General features: G+C 47.3%; 1 protein-coding gene across 2 annotated transcripts in view; it reads left to right on the forward strand.

The window, feature by feature from the left end:
• LOC138447740 (complement C3-like) overlaps positions 1–18,667 on the forward strand; it is a 2,843,165-nt gene that overhangs the window by 830,383 nt on the left and 1,994,115 nt on the right. For both annotated transcript variants that reach the window (XM_069604045.1, XM_069604046.1), the window contains exon 18: positions 15,817–15,937. In XM_069604045.1, the coding sequence (XP_069460146.1) occupies positions 15,817–15,937 (121 nt within the window). The remainder of the gene's footprint in view (positions 1–15,816; positions 15,938–18,667) is intronic.

Raw genomic sequence — 18,667 nt, forward strand, 5'->3', positions numbered from 1 at the left:
CTTCGCCTGCCAAGCCATTACAGAAGGGGAAAGACCATATGCAAATCAGGCTTGGCCCCACCCCCAAAGGGGTAGTCCAGCCCGAACTGCTCGGTCACATCCATTCTGTAAGAGACCACAAGCACCCCAGACATGTTTCAGCCTTGTTGGGCATCATCAGTGAGGAGTAGCTTGGGTCTCTAGGCCCAGCAAGCACGGGACCCACGTCTGGGCATACCCGTCCCACTCGGGGGGACATTAGCAAAACAAAAGAGGTGATGGCTGGAAGGTTTAGAATGAATCTTAACCTCTGGCATTGCTCTGGGCAACCCTCCAGACCATCGTTCTTCTCATGCCAAGCCATTAAAGAAGGGGAAAGACCATATGCAAATCAGGCTTGGCCCCACCCCCAAAGGGGTAGTCCAGGCCGAACTGCTAGGTCACATCCCTTCTGCACGAGACCACAAGCATCCCCAGACATGTTTCAGCCTTGTTGGGCGTCATCAGTGAGGAGTAGCTTGGGTCTCTGAGCCCAGCAGGCACGGGACCCACGTCTGGGCATACCCGTCCCACTCGGGGGGAATTTAGCAAAACAAAAGAGGTGATGGCTGGAAGGTTTAGAATGAATCTTAACCTCTGGCATTGCTCTGGGCAACCCTCCAGACCATCGTTCTTCGCCTGCCAAGCCATTACAGAAGGGGAAAGACCATATGCAAATCAGGTTTGGAGCTGCCAACATGCTCGGTTTAGATTTAGGACACTAGCGGCCATCTTATTTGAACTGTCAGGCGGCTGGAAAATAGAGTACATAAATCCATCACAATTGGGTCAATTGAGAGCAAGGATGTGTGCCGCGGGTGGACATCTGATTAGGGGGGAGCAAGGAGCAGAACATCCTGTGATTTGTGATATGAAGAGCAAGAGGTGATGCCAACAAATCTAGTCCGGAGCTGGGGAGGCATGGCTGGGGCGCCTGCATGTCTTATATCAAGAGGAACGCACTATATTTCATAAGGCCAATTTGACCTTGGAACTGTCCACTTAGCTCATGCTAACGACCAGGTGCACACCATGTGACTAGGCTGATGGGGTGGCTAACATTCTAGGTAAAGTCGCCAATCCAGTAGCTGGGAACCAAAGTGATGGTATAAGGGGGCCACGTGTTAGAGGGTAGGAGTAGATTAGGATGTGTCCAATCTGTGAAGGAACTATAGGCGACTAGTAGTATGTATATAGGCGGTAGCCAATGAGGGTAAAACACTGTTTCTGATGCTTGTTAATCTGCTTAGAATCACATGCTGTGCATATGGTCCGACATCCAGTGGTAACCGCAGAGTATTGCATCTTTTCTTTCGGGAACCGAAAGGGGACGTCGGCATAGGCGCGTCTGTAACACTATCCCTATCGTGACGTGTAATGTAGCCAAAATCCCTCACGCGCCGAGGTCCTTCAGATTGTTTTTTCCGCCCAGATAACTGGTCGCCCTATAGCAGAGCTCTTACTAGAGACAATGTTTATCTTTACCGAATTGTTGGTTATTCCCCATTAAGTCACTTTGGCCACAAGAACATCTTCGACAAAGACTATGGGGTATTCGTCTACGGCTGTGGATTTTGGCGCCTAAGATCTGGCGGCCGGATTTTCCACGTGGTCGGGCCTTTTGGCGGGCCTATACAGTAGGGAGAGTGGGGTCGGGATGGCCATATTGTCGGTATGTCTTTCCTCCTTTCCCCTATTTTCCCTTTTGGTCTGGTCATCCTTCCCTTTAGCTATGGAAAGGACTCCTTTTAGATTCTGCCCTAACTGTAGGGTTAGATATCTCTGGAAGGACGAACACAGGACGTGTAACGCCTGTCTCCCCCTAGAGCACAACGAGAAGCGGTGTGCGGCCTGCAAACTCCTTCGACCTAAGACCCTTAAGGAGCACTGTGTAAAGCGGTGGGCCGCATACGGTATGTCGCGAGTGGAACGCCCTTCCCCCACCGCCACACCCGCTGAGAGGGACGGGGGTACTTTGGATGGCCAAACATCCATTGCGGATGTTATAGACCTTGAGGCAGACGCTTCTAGGTCCGCCACGCCCGTCCCCGAACCTTCAAGGCCTGACTCTGGTCTCGCTACAGGGACAACACCTGGCGACAGGGGCATACAAGCGTATCGCACTAAGCACACAACGCCTACACCGCGGAAATCTGACACTTCGACGGTCTCAAAGACCGCTGTAGGCCCGAAAACTTCGGCTAGGCCTCTACCCGGAAAACCAACCGCTAGGCCTTCTAGCACCGTGGAAGGTAGTACACCTACTGATAAACCATCAGAGCCACTGTCTCATGCCGATTCGGTGACTATCGAAAGCAGCATCGAAAGAATTACGGCGGCGGTTGGTCTTACCCCAGTTCTGCCTAAAGTTATGGGACAAGCCGTGGAAAAGGTTTCAGAGGCAGATTGGGATCCCGATTCTTACGACGCTTACGAAGATAGTCAAGAGCCTCTTTCCGACACCCTAAGTTTTTCTGATCATCCTCCCCCGAAAAGGGCTCGGGTAGACCCTAACCTCCAAATTCAAGAAGATCAGTCTCGTGCTTTTCAGCAGGAAGACATTGTCCCCATGGACACATATAGGGATATTTATAATGAAGAAGAAGAAGCTTCATTTCTACAAAGTTATGAGGAAGAACAACAGGATACTACGGACAACTAGGAGGAAACCCAGCAGGAAGGTCAGGATCCATGGACACAGCAAGATCAGGACTCTGATGTTTTGTGCCTGGATTCTCCTCCATCCACCCCGGCTCGCTAGGCCTTTCCTGTAGATGACCAAATGTCATTCAACTCCATGTTGAAAAAAGCAGCGGAATACTTTAAAATTTCCACTCAAGATGCGGTGCCTGAGCAGGATTTTATAGAGGATATCCTTAAGGAGAAACCTCCATCGAGACAGGCCATCCCCCTCCTTAACTCTGTTAAGAGAAGGGTGGCCCCCTCATCCTCATTGGTATAACCAGCTCAAACCCGGGCAGTGAACACAAGAGTCAAAAAGTTATTTCGCACTTCCCCTTCCAACCCTTTATACATCAAAGGGCACGCCATCCCAGATTAATTGGTAGTGACTACCACTCGAAAAAGGGCAGGGGGACCCCTTGTCATGGGGGAATCACCGCTGGACAAGGAATCTAAGCGACTGTATGCCCTTGACAAACGTGTCAGTCAGCGGCCGCTAAGAGGTTCCTGAACCCGCCAAATCAAAGATTCTCTCCATTGTAATGGAGGGAAGACAAGTTAATCAGCATGTGATCAAGAACACCCTGGACACTGCGGAAACTGCAGGCAGGTCTCTGGCCCAGGGGGCCCTACTGAAAAGACACTCTTGGCTGCGGACCTCAGGTTTTCAACCGGAAACTCAAGCCTCCCTCATCAATAAACCCATTGAGGAGTTTAACCTCTTCGGGAATGCGGTGGATGAGGCTTTGGAAACAGCCAAGAAGGAGCATGAGACTTTGAAGTCTCTGCAACAGATCACACAGAAACCTTTCACACAGAGGGGTAATAACTCTCGGCGTTCCTTTCGAGGGCAAGCCCGTGCTGGTCAAAACAACTACGGCACAGGAAACGTCAACTCAGGACAAACTTCTGGAAACACAGCAGAAACGTGGCAAATGCAGAGGTAGAGGCCCCAATCCCAGAGGAGCCACAGCCTCTTGTCAGAAATGACCACCAAATCCACATCTACTTACTTCAGACCAGTGGGTCATAAAGACGGTCGCCCACGGTTACTGCATGGAATTCGCCCGACCTCCACAATTCAGACCGCCGCGCTCACAGCGCCTTTCACCAGACCATCTGGAGATCCTGAATCAAGAGGTGGAAGCACTGCTGGGAAAGGACGCCATAGAAGCTGTCCCTATTCTTCAGGTAAATGAGGGTATTTATTCAGTGTACTTCCTTGTACCCAAAAAGGATCTCACCATGCGTCCTGTTCTAGACCTGCGCCCAGCGAACAAGTTTATAAAACCCCAGAAGTTTTGCATGGTAACACTGCAGGAGGTGATCCCATTGCTGAAACAAGGGGACTACATGGCAACATTGGACATGAAAGATGCATACTTTCATATTTCAATGTTGCCAGCGCACAGGAAATATCTAAGGTTCATGATCCAGGACAGGCATTACCAATTCAAGGTACTCCCATTCGGCATCGCCTCGTGCCGAGGGTGTTTACCAAAGTCCTGGCAGTGGCGGCAGAGTCCCAGTTTACCCTTACCTCGACAACTGGCTCATTACGGGGGACTCGTTTGACGCTTGTTATTCGAACACCCAAAAAACAGTAGATCTCCTCTTCAGTCTGGGATTCTCAATCAACGAAAAGAAATCCAGTTTAGTCCCCAGTCAAATAAAACAATTTCTGGGAGCTCTAATTCGGACGAAGGGCGGTCTCGTCTTCTCCTCCAACGAGAGGGTTCAGAACATGCTTTTTCAGATCCCTCAATATGTAGCCAGTCGGGAAGTGACGGTGCGCAAAGCCATGCGCTTGCTAGGAATGATGGCATCATGCATATACTTGGTCCCCCACGCGCTGCTGGGCATGCGTCCCATGCAAGAGTGGCTCAAAAGCCAGTGGTGTCAGGCCAGCGGACAATGGGAAGATCTGGTAGTTGTCTCGCCAGCCCTCGTTCTCTCGTTGCAGTGGTGGTCAAGAGAAAACCTCTTGAAGGGGAAGACCTTCACCACCCCTGCAGTGGAAGCCACTCTCACGACAGACGCATCTCACATGGTGGGGAGCTCATATGCTTCAACAGACAGCACACAGAGTTTGGTCCCCGCAAGTAGCTCCACCATATAAACCTACTCGAGCTATTAGCGGTGTTCAAGGCTTTGGAAGCCTTTCAATTGCAACTGCAAGGGAAGACAGTGCTGATTCTAACGGACAGCACTACAGCAATGTATTACCTGAACAAACAGGGGGGCACTCAATCTCCAGGGCTATCCAAGCTGTCCCAAAGCATTTGGATATGGGCTCTCAAACACAAGATGTTTTTGTTGTCCCAACATGTTCCAGGGCAACTCAATCTTCTGGCAGACGTACTCAGCAGAGATTTTCCTCTGCCAGAAGAATACGAATGGTGACTACACAAAGATATTGGGCCTCATTATGAGTCACACGGTATGGAAATAATGGTTGCGGTAAATCCGCCGCCACCGTTGTTTCCATACCGGGTGATCTCGAGTACTGCAGGCGGAAGGGTCATTCCCGCACGATCTGACCTGTCGGGTTTAACACCACCCGCCTGCAGGCGGACGTGGAAACACCGGCACCATCACGAGATGGTGCCGGTGTTTCCACTTCCCCATTCCCATTGAGTCCTATGGGACTCAATGGGAATGGGGATTTACCAAATTTCCGGCTCCGGAATTCCCGGGTCCACGGGGGCCTTAATGCCCCGGTAATTCCAGGAATCACGGAGGTGGAATGGTAATAGGAGTCCGGCGGTAACCTGCCGGAATTTGAGGCCCTTTGTGTCCAACGTCTTCGCAGAATGGGGCTTCCCATATATTGACTTGTTCGCAACTCAGGAGAACGCCCAATGCCAAGACTACACCTCCAGATACCCCCAGAACCGATCCAAGGGGAACGGTCTCTGGATAACATGGTCAGGGAAATTTGTCTGCGCTTTTCCCCGACTCCCCTTCTCAACAAGATAGTGCACAAGATGCACCAGGAACCAGTTACCATGATACTGGTGGCCCCCATGTGGGCCCGCCAACCCTGGTTCGCTCACCTGATGGAAATGTCCCTCTCCCCAACAGTGAAACTACCCTGCCCATGCAACATGTCTCAGGACAGGGGGGAGACCCTACACCCATGCCCACAAACTCTGAACTTAGCAGCTTGGCTCCTGAGGTCATAGAGTTTGGACACCTGCAACTCCCTCAGAGGTGCATGGACATACTCGGGGAAGTGAGAAAACCGAATACACGTTATTGCTATGCCAGCAAATGGAAACGTTTTGTCATCTGGTGCAATTGCAAGGGCGTCAATCCCATTGATTGCTCACCCACACACATTGTGCTGTATCTAACCCATCTGTTGGACACTGGGTTAGTCTTCAATTCCCTAAAGGTTCATCTGGCTGCACTGTCAGCCTACACCACATCACAACAAAAGGTGTTGTGGTGGAAAATACCGGTGATTAAAGCCTTTATGGAAGGGGTTAAGAGGATTTATCCTCCCATTTCTCACCCAGCCCCTGGATGGGATCTGAATGTGGTTTTGACCAGGCTCATGGGAGCTCCCTTTGAGCCTATGCATAAAGCAAGTCTGAAAGACCTGATTTATAAGACAGCATTCGTAGTGACTATCACTTCTATCACAAGGGTTAGCGAACTACAGGCTCTTTCTGTTCTAGACCCCTTTGTTACAGTCCACAAAGATAAGGTAGTTCTGCGCACACATCCCTGGGTTGCGCCTAAATTTATCTCAATGTTCCATATGAAACAATCAATCAAATTACCAACTTTCTTCCAGAACCCTACTAACATAGCCGTAAGAAGCCTACACACACTAGATGTGCGCAGGACAGTCATGTTCTACCTGGAAAGAACTAAACCACTGAGGAAGACAAAACAATTCTTCGTTTCAGTGGCAGCTGATAGAGAAGGGGATCCTGTCTCTAAATCAGCTATCTCAAGGTGGTGGATTGTGAAATGCATCAAACTATGTTACACTCTTGCTAAGAGAGAACTGCCCTTCAAGCCTAGAGCACATTCTACTCGAGGCACCGGGGCATCCATAGCATTAATTGCAAATGTTCCCCTTGAGTGCATTTGCAAAGCGGCAACCTGGAGTTCTGTACACACCTTTACAAAACACTATTGCCTAAACACTCATTCTAGGTCTGATTCTCAGGTGGGACAAGCAGTATTAAGACATCTTTTTTCTACTGTTCCTTCTCACAACCCACCTCCAACTCCGGGTACTGCTCGCTAGTCTATGCACAGCATGTGATTCTAAGCAGATGAACAAGAATCAGAAGACATGCATTACTTAACGTAATAGCATTTCTGATGATTGTATCTGCTTAGATTCAAACTAATTAGTCAAACGTCTCGCATCAAGATAAATGAGTTGGCAGAATTTAAATAATTGGAGAATGAGCTCAGGGTTTTACAACAGAGGTATTTATGCACTATCCAAATCTAATAAGGGCCACATTGAAATAAAGAGGGGGAAGATACTTTGGAAAACAAAATTAATATGCAGGTTGAAAGGAGGGTTTTCTTTGTAAAGCAGAAATATTGGGAGGTTGGTGATAGAAGTGGGAAATTGTTAGCTAATAAGCTTAGATGTATGAATGAAAGTATAGAGAATAAGGATGCAAACCCAGTGGTGAAAAGTGCGGGGATCTGCAAATGGTTTAGGTCCTTTTATGAACCATTATATGCATAAAGGTTTTGTGTTTCTTTTCATGCAGCAAGAACTGCTCTCTCAATCTATAAAAATTCAATTATTTCTGCTAAACTAGTTTCCTCTACAATCATATTAATCGCACGTTCAACAGGCCTAAAGACCTTTTTGATGTTATTAAAACGTTTTGTAATCCGCCATGCATCTCCTCCAATCTTTCACCCCCCCCCCCCCCAATTGTTACTCACCGCACGGGAGTGGACAAGATAGGAGGCCAAACCAGCGAGACTGTGCGTTGATTGAAGAGCTCGGGTTGGAGCCTCCACCCGAGCCTCCTCTCTATGAGGGAAAAACAACCTTTCTGATGATATGACCCACTGCTGATATGTAAGCCAGACAGAGGGACCGATCACCCGAAAGAGCGGGGAGAAAACGCGCCGCCACGGACCCAGCTGCAAGAAACAACATACAATTAATCACTTGGAATAACAGCGACTATCAATAGATGGGGATAGGACAGAATAGTACCTGAACAACCTAATCCTAGGAGCCTGATACCACAATGTTCTGATAGTCCCCTAGGAAGTCACAGTTCCCTTTACTCCAGGATGCAGAACAACAACGATAGTGCAAAATAATAAACGGGGAATGTTAGTTGGGTAACTAGTCCCGGGCGGAACGAGGGACGCACTAGATCCGGGTAGGTGCACAACTGCAAGGCGTCCCCAAAGTGCACTTTAAAGGACGGAATCCGATACAACCAATGTCCTTGGACTCTTGAGCCAAATGGGAAGACAATCGTTATAACGATCCAAAAGTCGGTACACTAGCGAGCAGGAAGGTAACCAAATTAGCAAGCAGACAGTCCTTATAACAATCCACAGTCGGTACACTGGCGAGCAAGAAGGTAACAGAATCAGCAGGCAGACAGGCAGTCCTTAGTTCAAAAGAGGGTTTGTTTACCTGAGCACGGGATGAAGCAGAATAGAACCGTAAGGAGGAGCTTCAGGAAGTAGGGCGAAAAAGAAGGAACTTAAGCGCCGGTTGTAACTATCAAACAGAAGCAGCGTCCTCCGGGCTGCAGCCGCTTATATCAATGAGGAGGTGGAGCCAAGTGAGTGGAGATCACGTGATGTTAAGGACTACGAATTCCCTTAGGTTTCATGGGAATCGTAGTTCGGAACCGTCTGGCTGTTGCAGTAGTCGTTAGCCTCCAGGGCATTTTCCACTTCATCAGGAATGGCGCTGCAGAATGCCGAAGAGAATGGCGCAGCGCAATAGTTTTGTCGAATGTCCTTTTCCGCAGCCAGCCCTGAGGTAGGTATGGAGCACGGTGTCGTAGTGTGGAACGGAGCCGAGGTGTGACAGCATCCGCCCCCAAAGGCGGCGCCCACCCCCTGCGCGCATGGAAGCGGCGTAGGAGTCTAGGAGAATGGATATTATGCAGCGGTTCCCAAGATCTGTCTTCAGGACCGTAGACCTTCCAGTCAACCAGGTAAAACGGACGACCCCTGCGTAGTCGGAAGTCCAGGATATCCGCCACTTCGTATTCAACATCGCCATGCACCCGCACGGGAGGGGGGCGGAGTGGCAAACGAGTAGCAGGAGGACAGGGCTTAAGGAGACATACATGAAAGACAGGATGCAATTTCCATGAGGCGGGCAGAGAAAGTCGCACCGCCACAGGACTAACCACATCAGTGACAGAATAGGGACCCACAAATTTGGGCAAAAGCATGCGTTTACCAGGAATTTTCAGGTTGCGCGTAGATAGCCAGACCTTCATGCCCACCTTGTATGTCGGCGCAGGACTCCGACGCCGGTCAGCATACTTCTTGGCCCTATTCTGGGCAGTGAGGAGATGCAAACGAACTGCCATGTGGACGGATTTGATGTCCCGAACGCATGCCTGAGCCGCTGGATTGTCCAAGGGAACAGAAGGATCCAAGGGCAACGACCGTGGATGCTGCCCATACAATGCATAGAAAGGTGACACCCCAGAAGCCGAGTGCAAAGAATTATTATAGGCAAATTCAGCTGGCGGCAACATCGTCTACCAGGAAGACTGAAAGCGTAAGCACAGACAACGGAGGAACTGCTCTAGAGTAGCGTTGACTCTCTCAGTCTGCCCGTCCGTCTGGGGGTGATAGGCAGTACTGTACCGATCGTCAATGTGTAAAGATACAGTTAAGGCTCTCCAAAAACGCGAGGTAAACTGTGGGCCGCGATCTGACACCACGATGGATGGTAGACCAAAGAAACGGAAGATGTGCTTGAGGAACATAGATGCCAAAACTGGTGCTGAAGGCAGACCCATACAAGGAATAAAGAGTGCCATTTTGGTGAAATAGTCAATGACCACCCAGATAGTATCAAAACCATCCACTGGAGGCAGATCCACTATGAAGTCCATGGAGACCATATACCACGGCTTGTGCGGCACCGGAAGTGGTTGCAATAACCCCACTGGTTTGGAACGGGATATTTTGCATTGGGCACACACAGAACAAGCGGCCAGATAGTCAACCACATCCCTAGACATAGAGGGCCACCACGCCCAGCGACGCAAAGAGTCCAGAGTTTTTTGTTGACCCGGGTGGGCCGCTATTAATGAGTCATGAGACCATTCCAGGGCACGGAGGCGTGCTTCCCCAGGTGGCAAGTATAAACGACCCTGAATGTATGGCAATCCCTGTACTACATCGAGATTGAGGGCCATGCATTCCTCTGCATGTGAGGAAACCCATTCTGAGACCAGGGAGCGAAGCGAAGGCTGGGGTGTGCAACCACAAACCACCCTACAAGGTAACAATAGAGAATGGTCTGATGCAGAATTGCTCGGGTTGTGATTCAGACGCGATAATGCGTCGGCACATGTGTTGAGTCGAGCCGGCCGGAAGGTAATGGTGAAGTTGAACTGGGAAAAGAAGAGATGCCAGCGGGCCTGACGAGCAGTGAGGCATTTCATGGATTTAAACGCCAGGAGACTCCGATGGTCAGAGAAGACCGTGACCAGATGACGTGCACCCAGTAAATGGTGCCTCCATTCTGAGAAGGCGTCCTTAATGGCCAAGAGTTCTCTTTCAGTGATGGGGTAGTTGCGTTCGTATTGGGTTAGTTTTCTAGAATAATAGGCGACTGGATGGATCTCCCCGGAGTCAGGACAACGCTGAGACAGAACCGCCCCAATGGCGGAACCAGAAGCATCAGCCTCCACTAGAAAGGGTAAATGAGGATTAGGATGTTGTAAGACCGGAGCGGTGGAGAACGCAGCTTTCAAAGCCTCAAAGGCGTTCTGCGCCTCCTCATCCCATCGATATGGTTTCTTAGAGCTTGTCAGAGCAGTGAGGGGGGCTGAAATGGATGAAAAAGAGTGGATAAAACGCCTATAGAAATTAGCAAATCCCAGAAAGGACTGCAAGGCTTTAATTGAGGTAGGGACAGGCCATTCAAGTACCGCCTTAACTTTGGAACGACTCATTCTGATGCCTTGGTTGGTAAGGTTGTAACCGAGGAATTCAACCTCGGTAGTGTTGAATACACACTTCTGTTCTGAAAACATTTTTCATTGCACACGGAGGAAGGGAACTGAACCACCCTGTTTGCCCAGTCAATAGAGGGATTATGGTGTCGTAGCCAAGGGATTCCCAATATGACCCGAAACTGGGGAGCTTTGATCAAGTCAAACGATAAGGTTTCCACATGCCCGTCCTCTGTCTGCATCCGGAGCAGAGACGTGTTTTGGGTCACCAGACCGGAGATCAAGGATGTACCGTCAACTGCATGTACAGTTTCGGGTTGAGCTTTAGACAGGACTGGTACGTTGTTTTTTACAGCATATTCGTAGTCCATATAATTACCGGTGGCCCCAGAATCAATAATGGCAAGGGATGAAAATGAAGTGTCAGGGGTCACGGTAAAGACTACCGGCAGGCTGACCGGGGCAAAAGCGACCCCGTGAGAGTCCAAAGAGTATACCCCCGGCGTAGGGACTCCGTCTATCGCCGGGTTCTGGCGTTTCCCGCCTTTTTGTGGGGTCTCTTTGGACAGTCAATTAGCAAATGTTCGGCTGATCCACAATACATACATAAATTATGGGATCGCCGGTGCTCCCGTTGTGCAGGTGTTAAAGGACCTCGGACGGCTCCCACCTGCATAGGTTCTGGAACAGAAGAAGGAAGACTGACAGAATCCAAGGGAGGGGGTATTGGTGTAGTTGACTTGCGTTCCCCTTTCCTTTCAGCTCTTCTAGCGTCAATCTGTAATACCAGGTCCAGGAGTTCACCAAATACGGTAGGGACTACTGGTACCGTTGCTAGGGTGTCCTTCAACTCTTCTGACAACCCTTTATAGAACACTGCTGACTTCTTTTCTTCGGGCCAGTCAGTCTCAGCAGCGAGTTGATTGAACCTGGTAAGATAAGTGAACAGAGAAGAAGTACCCTGACGTAAGTTCAGGAACTCTAGGTCTGTAGCTTGGGATTTATAACGGGTATCAAAAACCCTGTTCATGGCGGTGATGAGGGCATCACAGTCATACAATAGGAAGCTATTTGCTTCGAGTAACGGATTGGCCCAGGCTGCAGCCGTCCCTCCTAGATGTGAGAGGACAAACGCCGCCTTTGTGGTTGAATTGGGAAAGGCTGCGGGGCGGCAAAGGAAGTGCAGTTTGCATTGATTGACGAATGTCCGATAATGCTTTGGATCGCCAGTGAAGCGTTCTGGCGGGGCCAATGGAAACTGTGTGGCCATGAGAACAGGGGCTGCTGTAAATCCCGACGTGGAGGCCGGAGAGACACCGGAACCAGAAGCAGTGGCACCAGATGTGTCTATCCCCAGTGTGTGGGGAGGCGGGAAATGTTGCAAACCATCAATACGGTGGTGCAGGGCATCGTATGCCGCCGTCATGTCCGACCGTAAGTCGGATACCAAACGGACCAGAGCAGCCAAAGGGTCCGTCTCTTCCATGGCTTCTGTTTTTGTTACTCACCGCACGGGAGTGGACAAGATAGGAGGCCAAACCAGCGAGACTGTGCGTTGATTGAAGAGCTCGGGTTGGAGCCTCCACCCGAGCCTCCTCTCTATGAGGGAAAAACGACCTTTCTGATGATATGACCCACTGCTGATATGTAAGCCAGACAGAGGGACCGATCACCCGAAAGAGCGGGGAGAAAACGCGCCGCCACGGACCCAGCTGCAAGAAACAACATACAATTAATCACTTGGAATAACAGCGACTATCAATAGATGGGGATAGGACAGAATAGTACCTGAACAACCTAATCCTAGGAGCCTGATACCACAATGTTCTGATAGTCCCCTAGGAAGTCACAGTTCCCTTTACTCCAGGATGCAGAACAACAACGATAGTGCAAAATAATAAACGGGGAATGTTAGTTGGGTAACTAGTCCCGGGCGGAACGAGGGACGCACTAGATCCGGGTAGGTGCACAACTGCAAGGCGTCCCCAAAGTGCACTTTAAAGGACGGAATCCGATACAACCAATGTCCTTGGACTCTTGAGCCAAATGGGAAGACAATCGTTATAACGATCCAAAAGTCGGTACACTAGCGAGCAGGAAGGTAACCAAATTAGCAGGCAGACAGTCCTTATAACAATCCACAGTCGGTACACTGGCGAGCAAGAAGGTAACAGAATCAGCAGGCAGACAGGCAGTCCTTAGTTCAAAAGAGGGTTTGTTTACCTGAGCACGGGATGAAGCAGAATAGAACCGTAAGGAGGAGCTTCAGGAAGTAGGGCGAAAAAGAAGGAACTTAAGCGCCGGTTGTAACTATCAAACAGAAGCAGCGTCCTCCGGGCTGCAGCCGCTTATATCAGGGCAATATGTTTAACGGTATAAGAGGTAGAAGATGAGAGAGCGCTAATGTGTTTGGTCATTGAGAGGTTAGCGTCCAAGTGGACTCCTAGAGTTTTTACATGTTTCATTACCGGTATCATGGTACCATCTATGTTGATAGGACAGTAGTCTGGATGAAGAGCACCTATTTTGGATTGGGGGCCCACAATGAGAATCTCTGTCTTCTCATCGTTGAGGCAGAGGCTGTTTAGTGCCATCAATTTTGAATTATGACATAGATTTTGTTAATAGTCAGAGTATCTTGGGAATAGTTCCCTAAGAGTGGGATAAGGATTTGGGTGTCATCTGCAAAATTGGTGTAGATGACACCCATATCGTCTAAGACTGAGAAGAAAAGCTTAGTATATGCGTTATAGAGTGTGGGTGAGAGGCAAGAGCCTTGAGGTACACCAATTGGGACTGGTATCGGGTCTGCAGCTTCTTTGCCTATGGAAACTCTAGATGTTCGTTCCGCTAGAAAGGATTTAATCCACGTAGTAGCGTCAGTGGAGAAGTTGAACTCTTTAGTTAGGGTGGAGCAGAGTTTCTTATGATCCATTAGATCGAACGCTTCTGATAAGTCCAATAGAAGGAGGATGCAGAGTTTTCCTGTGTCTCTGATGCAATCCATCTGGATTTCGAGGTTCAAGAGGACTATTTCTGTACTGTGATTGGGACGGAAGCCAGTCTCCAAAGCTTCCCCTCAATTTTCCCGAGATTCAGTGTATTCTTAGATGCTGCTGTCTCTAACGCATACATGGCACCAGGTATTATGCAGAACTTATATATTTCTAGCAAACCTTCAATCGAGTATGCCCCCCTAGCGGATATAAAGGATCTTATTACATTCCATTTTTTTTGTACCTTTTTCTCTATAATATCCATATAATGATATCTAAGGGCGTTATCCCTAACTGGCATACCTAGATATGGATACGTTTTTACCACTTCAATGTCTCGGTTTTCATTTTACCAGCTAAATTTACGTGTTTTCTTCTTCCCTCCTTTCCCCCCAAATATTAATATTTTGGTTTTACTCACATTAATGCTTAAATTATTTACTTTAGCATAACAGTTGAGTTCATTTAGCAGCCTCTGAAGCTCAATTGGGGTTTTATCTATAATAATCGTATCATCTGCATATGACATCCAACAAATGGGTATGTCACCATTCTTGGGAGGAAAATGATTCATATTATGAAATCTCTCCCCCATGTCAGAGACATAAAGTTTATATAAAGTAGGCAAGGTTACACATCCCTGTTTGAGGCCTGTGTTAGTTTCAATGGGCAGAGTTCTACCATTCCTTTATTTACGTACATAACTACTGGCGTTTCCCTATACATTTCCTTTAGAAAATGTAGAACTATGGGGCATAATATTTATATTTAACCACAAATGTGTATCTTCTCAAAGTTTGCAGATGATGTGCATATTTATTTGCGTGTGAAAAACATGTCTCTTTCCTCCCAGTGTATTTTGGACTTCACCACAGAAGTAAACAAATTGGATGGCATTCAACAAACTGCAACTGAATCCCTCTAAGACAGAGGTTATTTTATTTGTCCCTAAGAATGTCCGGAGTAATGCAGTCAAGCTTCCGACCTGCCCCCTGCTTTTATTGATCTCCCTCCATCCTTCGCCCACCAGTTAAAGTACCTTGATTGCATCTGGCAATCCAGTTTGCAGCATGATTGGACTGTGGACTGTAACCACCAAGTAGGGGAAATAGTCAAATCTATCTATTATCGCCACCGACTCCTACAATCTATTCTTTCTATTATCACTGAGGCAGACTGGCCCTTAGTGGTCGGTTCACTAATAAACTCCAAACATTACTATTGTAATGCCATCCCAACACGAATCTCTGGAAAGCAACTTGGACAACTGCAACGGGCCAAAAATGCTGCAGTGAGACTTTTGGTTCACCTGCCTACATTTTCATCTGTCTCCTAGCATTGAAACGCCCTTCATTGGCTTCCTGTTCAACACATAATCATCTTCAAGACCATCAGGCTTGTTTTTAAGTGCCTCCATGACCTTTCTCCCATGTATCTTATCACACAAAGGGTACTCTATTGTCCAATGCCATTGTTACGCTCTTCTGATCACCTCCTCCTAATAGTTAAAGTCCCTCACTTTGTTCAGAGAGGTGACAGACACTTATTTGTTCTGGGTCCACGTCTATGGAACTCACTCCCTATGGACCATAGAGCACATGATTTGTATCTATCTTTTTGAAAACAACTAAAAACCTACCCTTTTCACTAAACTCCCTACACCTTTCTTATAACCTTGTTTCTTATTATAAGACCGGCACCTAGATGCAGTTCAGTCTGCCTGGTTTGTTCCCCAACGGACGAGAATATGCGCACGGTAAATAAAATAAAATAATTGGAGTAGATGTGAAATGTAACCCTGCAGCCTGAGCAATTTTTGAGGATTTCCTTGGGTGTTTAATAAGTAATACCTACCGGATATTCGAGCATGATGGATATGATGGATTAAGCATTTGCTGCATGATAAAAGTATGGCTTTTGCATTGGAGTACCAGTAAAGTCCTTTTTTTTGTCTCTAGATGAAGAGGAGGAATGGGGGGAAGATGGTTTTGATGACGACACGAGTGTGATGATCCGGACTTCTTTCCCTGAAAGCTGGAGCTGGCATGTAATTGACATTCCAAGAAATCCAAGTGAAAGGTAAGTGAAGTGATCATTGACAATGTTTTACGCAAGCTTGGGCCAAAAATGATTTTTAAGTAGTTTAACCACTCTGGTAAGCATTATATTCCGTTGTCTCATAGCTTGCCTGTGCATTTAGAAAATATTTGTTAATGTTTGTGGTGTTTATATTGTGACCATCCCTAAGCATATCAGTTCTCAGATTAGCACCAAAGACAGCAGCCCGGCCCGATTTGATAGGCCATGTCCAATCTGGTCCAAAACACAAGCAACTGTAGGTACATTTGAACCTTTCTGGGCATGTGAGGCAAGGTGCAGCTTTACTCACTTATTAAAGTAATGTTAGCCCTCACTTTTGGGCATACCCTTTCAGTTAGCTAGATGCAGTAAAGAGTGCGGGCTCAAGCATATTCCATCCATCACATTTTGGTTTTCTCCTGTGTCTGAACAATTGTGCATCATATTCCAGGATCGATGTCATTTCCTTGCAGGACTTTCATCGAGTCCCATTTCACTGAATTCTTTTTTACTGCATTCTAACACAATTAAATGCGGGGGGAGAAGGCCTGCAGGCCCCACACCCCCACCTGTCTTAGTAAATACCTAAACCCACACCCCATCTACATATTTGCTATGAAAAGCAGTACATTCTTTTCGGTGAACTGGGATTCGATTAAAGTGGCCTACGAGCAAAAGGGGTTATACCATATTCATAAACACTGCAGTCCCTCCATTTTGGTGTGGAATCCCAGGGGTAAGTGCAGATGTTTTAGTGTTTCTGAATGTAATGAACACAATGGAGAAGTAGGATTAAAAGTATGATTGAAAGTAATTAAGTCCCCTACTCCAGTACGTCACCTTTATTAATATTTGTAAAAACTGGAATAGAATGCAACAGGGTTACCTGTTGGCAACAGGTTGGGTGGTATTTGTGTTGGATTGAGTCTCCATAGGCCTGGACCCTGCTGATCCAGAAGTTATATATTGAAACACTTGACATTCATAACCCTATGTTTACTCTGTAATCTATGTGAACTTTAGTTACACTTGTAGTGCCCCTCTCTCTTGCGTTTTCTATTCCCATAATGAGCCCATCGACGGGCAAGCATAGTAAGGGAAATATCCTCATTACCATACACATATTCAATTATCCAAGCAACAATGTTAACAGGCCATGATATTTGACCCTACAAAGGCTCTGATCATACCATTGGGAACTATCATCAGTCCTGTCAAGGAAATGCTTGTACTACCTGAGTTGAAAATGGCAGACGCAGGCATGGAATCTAATGAGAGGATGTGGGATATTTCAGAAGAAAACCGGACGCATACTTTGAGGCAGAGGGGGAACCTCCAACTATGCCACCAGAGCTATCACAGTTCTTTCAACACATTGTAGTCCATTATGACCGTGTGAGCAATTAAGAGAATAATACATTAGTGGCAATTCCACAATGTCAGTGGTTAAGTCCCTCCCCATATGATCCAAGTGAGTATTCTTTCTTGGAAGAAGAGAGGTCTCTCCTCATGAAATCACACCCAGAGGGGTCGGGATGCCACACCCGGACTTGCTAAAAGAAGACTTGTTGGGTACACTGCCTCAGAAGTACACACCACAGCCTTTGATAATAACGACGACAGACCTCCAGAATTGTGATGTCTTTGAAGAATAGAACTTTGGTGTTCAGACTCAAGCAGGGGAAGACGATCCTTATGAGCAGAATTAATGATTTCTGCCGTAGGAGGGTAAAATCCTGCAAGGAGAAATTAAATAAGGTGACTATACGACCCCTCCTGCCATCTCTTTAGTTCCATGAGGCAATATAGGCGTATTCTATCCTATGATTGGTAAAGTGAAATCCCACTTCAACCTGCAGGCTCTGGAAGAGGAAAAGAAAACCCATCTCGTTCAGCAAGGAGCGGAGTAAAAAAAAGTCAGATGTTAATCCCTGTCCTGGAGGAGATCGGGGAAGCTCTTCAATGACTGAAGAGGACACCCCTCACCTTGACACCAGCCCTGGCAAGGCTTGATACAAAGTATTAGTCCATGAATTCAGCCGCTCTCTGTCTTAGGGAACACACTAAGCCAGATTCAGTGGTCACATTTACGGTGCAAAGATACAGCCACAGCCCAGTGTCAAACGTCACCATTCATCCAGATGTTGAAGGAAATCATTGTACACTATTGGAAATAGGGTGATGTCTTCGGCCTTACTCATGGTCAGGGCAGCCAATCAATGTGAAATGATGAATGCGTTCCAAAGAGCGATGTGGTACCAGTGGTACCAGTTGACCGATATAGTATACATTTTCCCTAAAGACAAGTCTGATTTTTTATTTACTTATTTATATAGTGCCGAAGCCGCGGGCGCTGAAACATGAACACAAAGATACAAACATAGTAACAAGACAAGTGTCCGGTCTCAGAAGTTATTTAGATGGTGGGCAAGTTTAGCAAAAGAGGAATGTTTTTAATGTTTTCTTGAAACAATTCCAGTCAGAGAACCCTCTGATGGATGAAGGTAAAGAGTTCCAGAAAATTGGTGCTTTATTCTGAAAAGATCTTCCTAGTCCTCTAGTTCTTTTGGATCTTATTCCTTGTAATAGATTTAGATCAGATGAACGGAGGGCTCTCGCAGGATGGTATGGTATAATAGTATTTTCTAAGTATTTAAGGCATTTCCGTATAGAGAACAATGTATTATGGAGCTAATTTTAAAGTTGATACGTTGTTGTATCGGCAGCCAG

This window comes from Ambystoma mexicanum, chromosome 3q, assembly GCF_040938575.1.
Source record: "Ambystoma mexicanum isolate Mex_15411 chromosome 3q, UKY_AmexF1_1, whole genome shotgun sequence".
Classification (NCBI taxonomy): Eukaryota; Metazoa; Chordata; class Amphibia; order Caudata; family Ambystomatidae; genus Ambystoma; species Ambystoma mexicanum.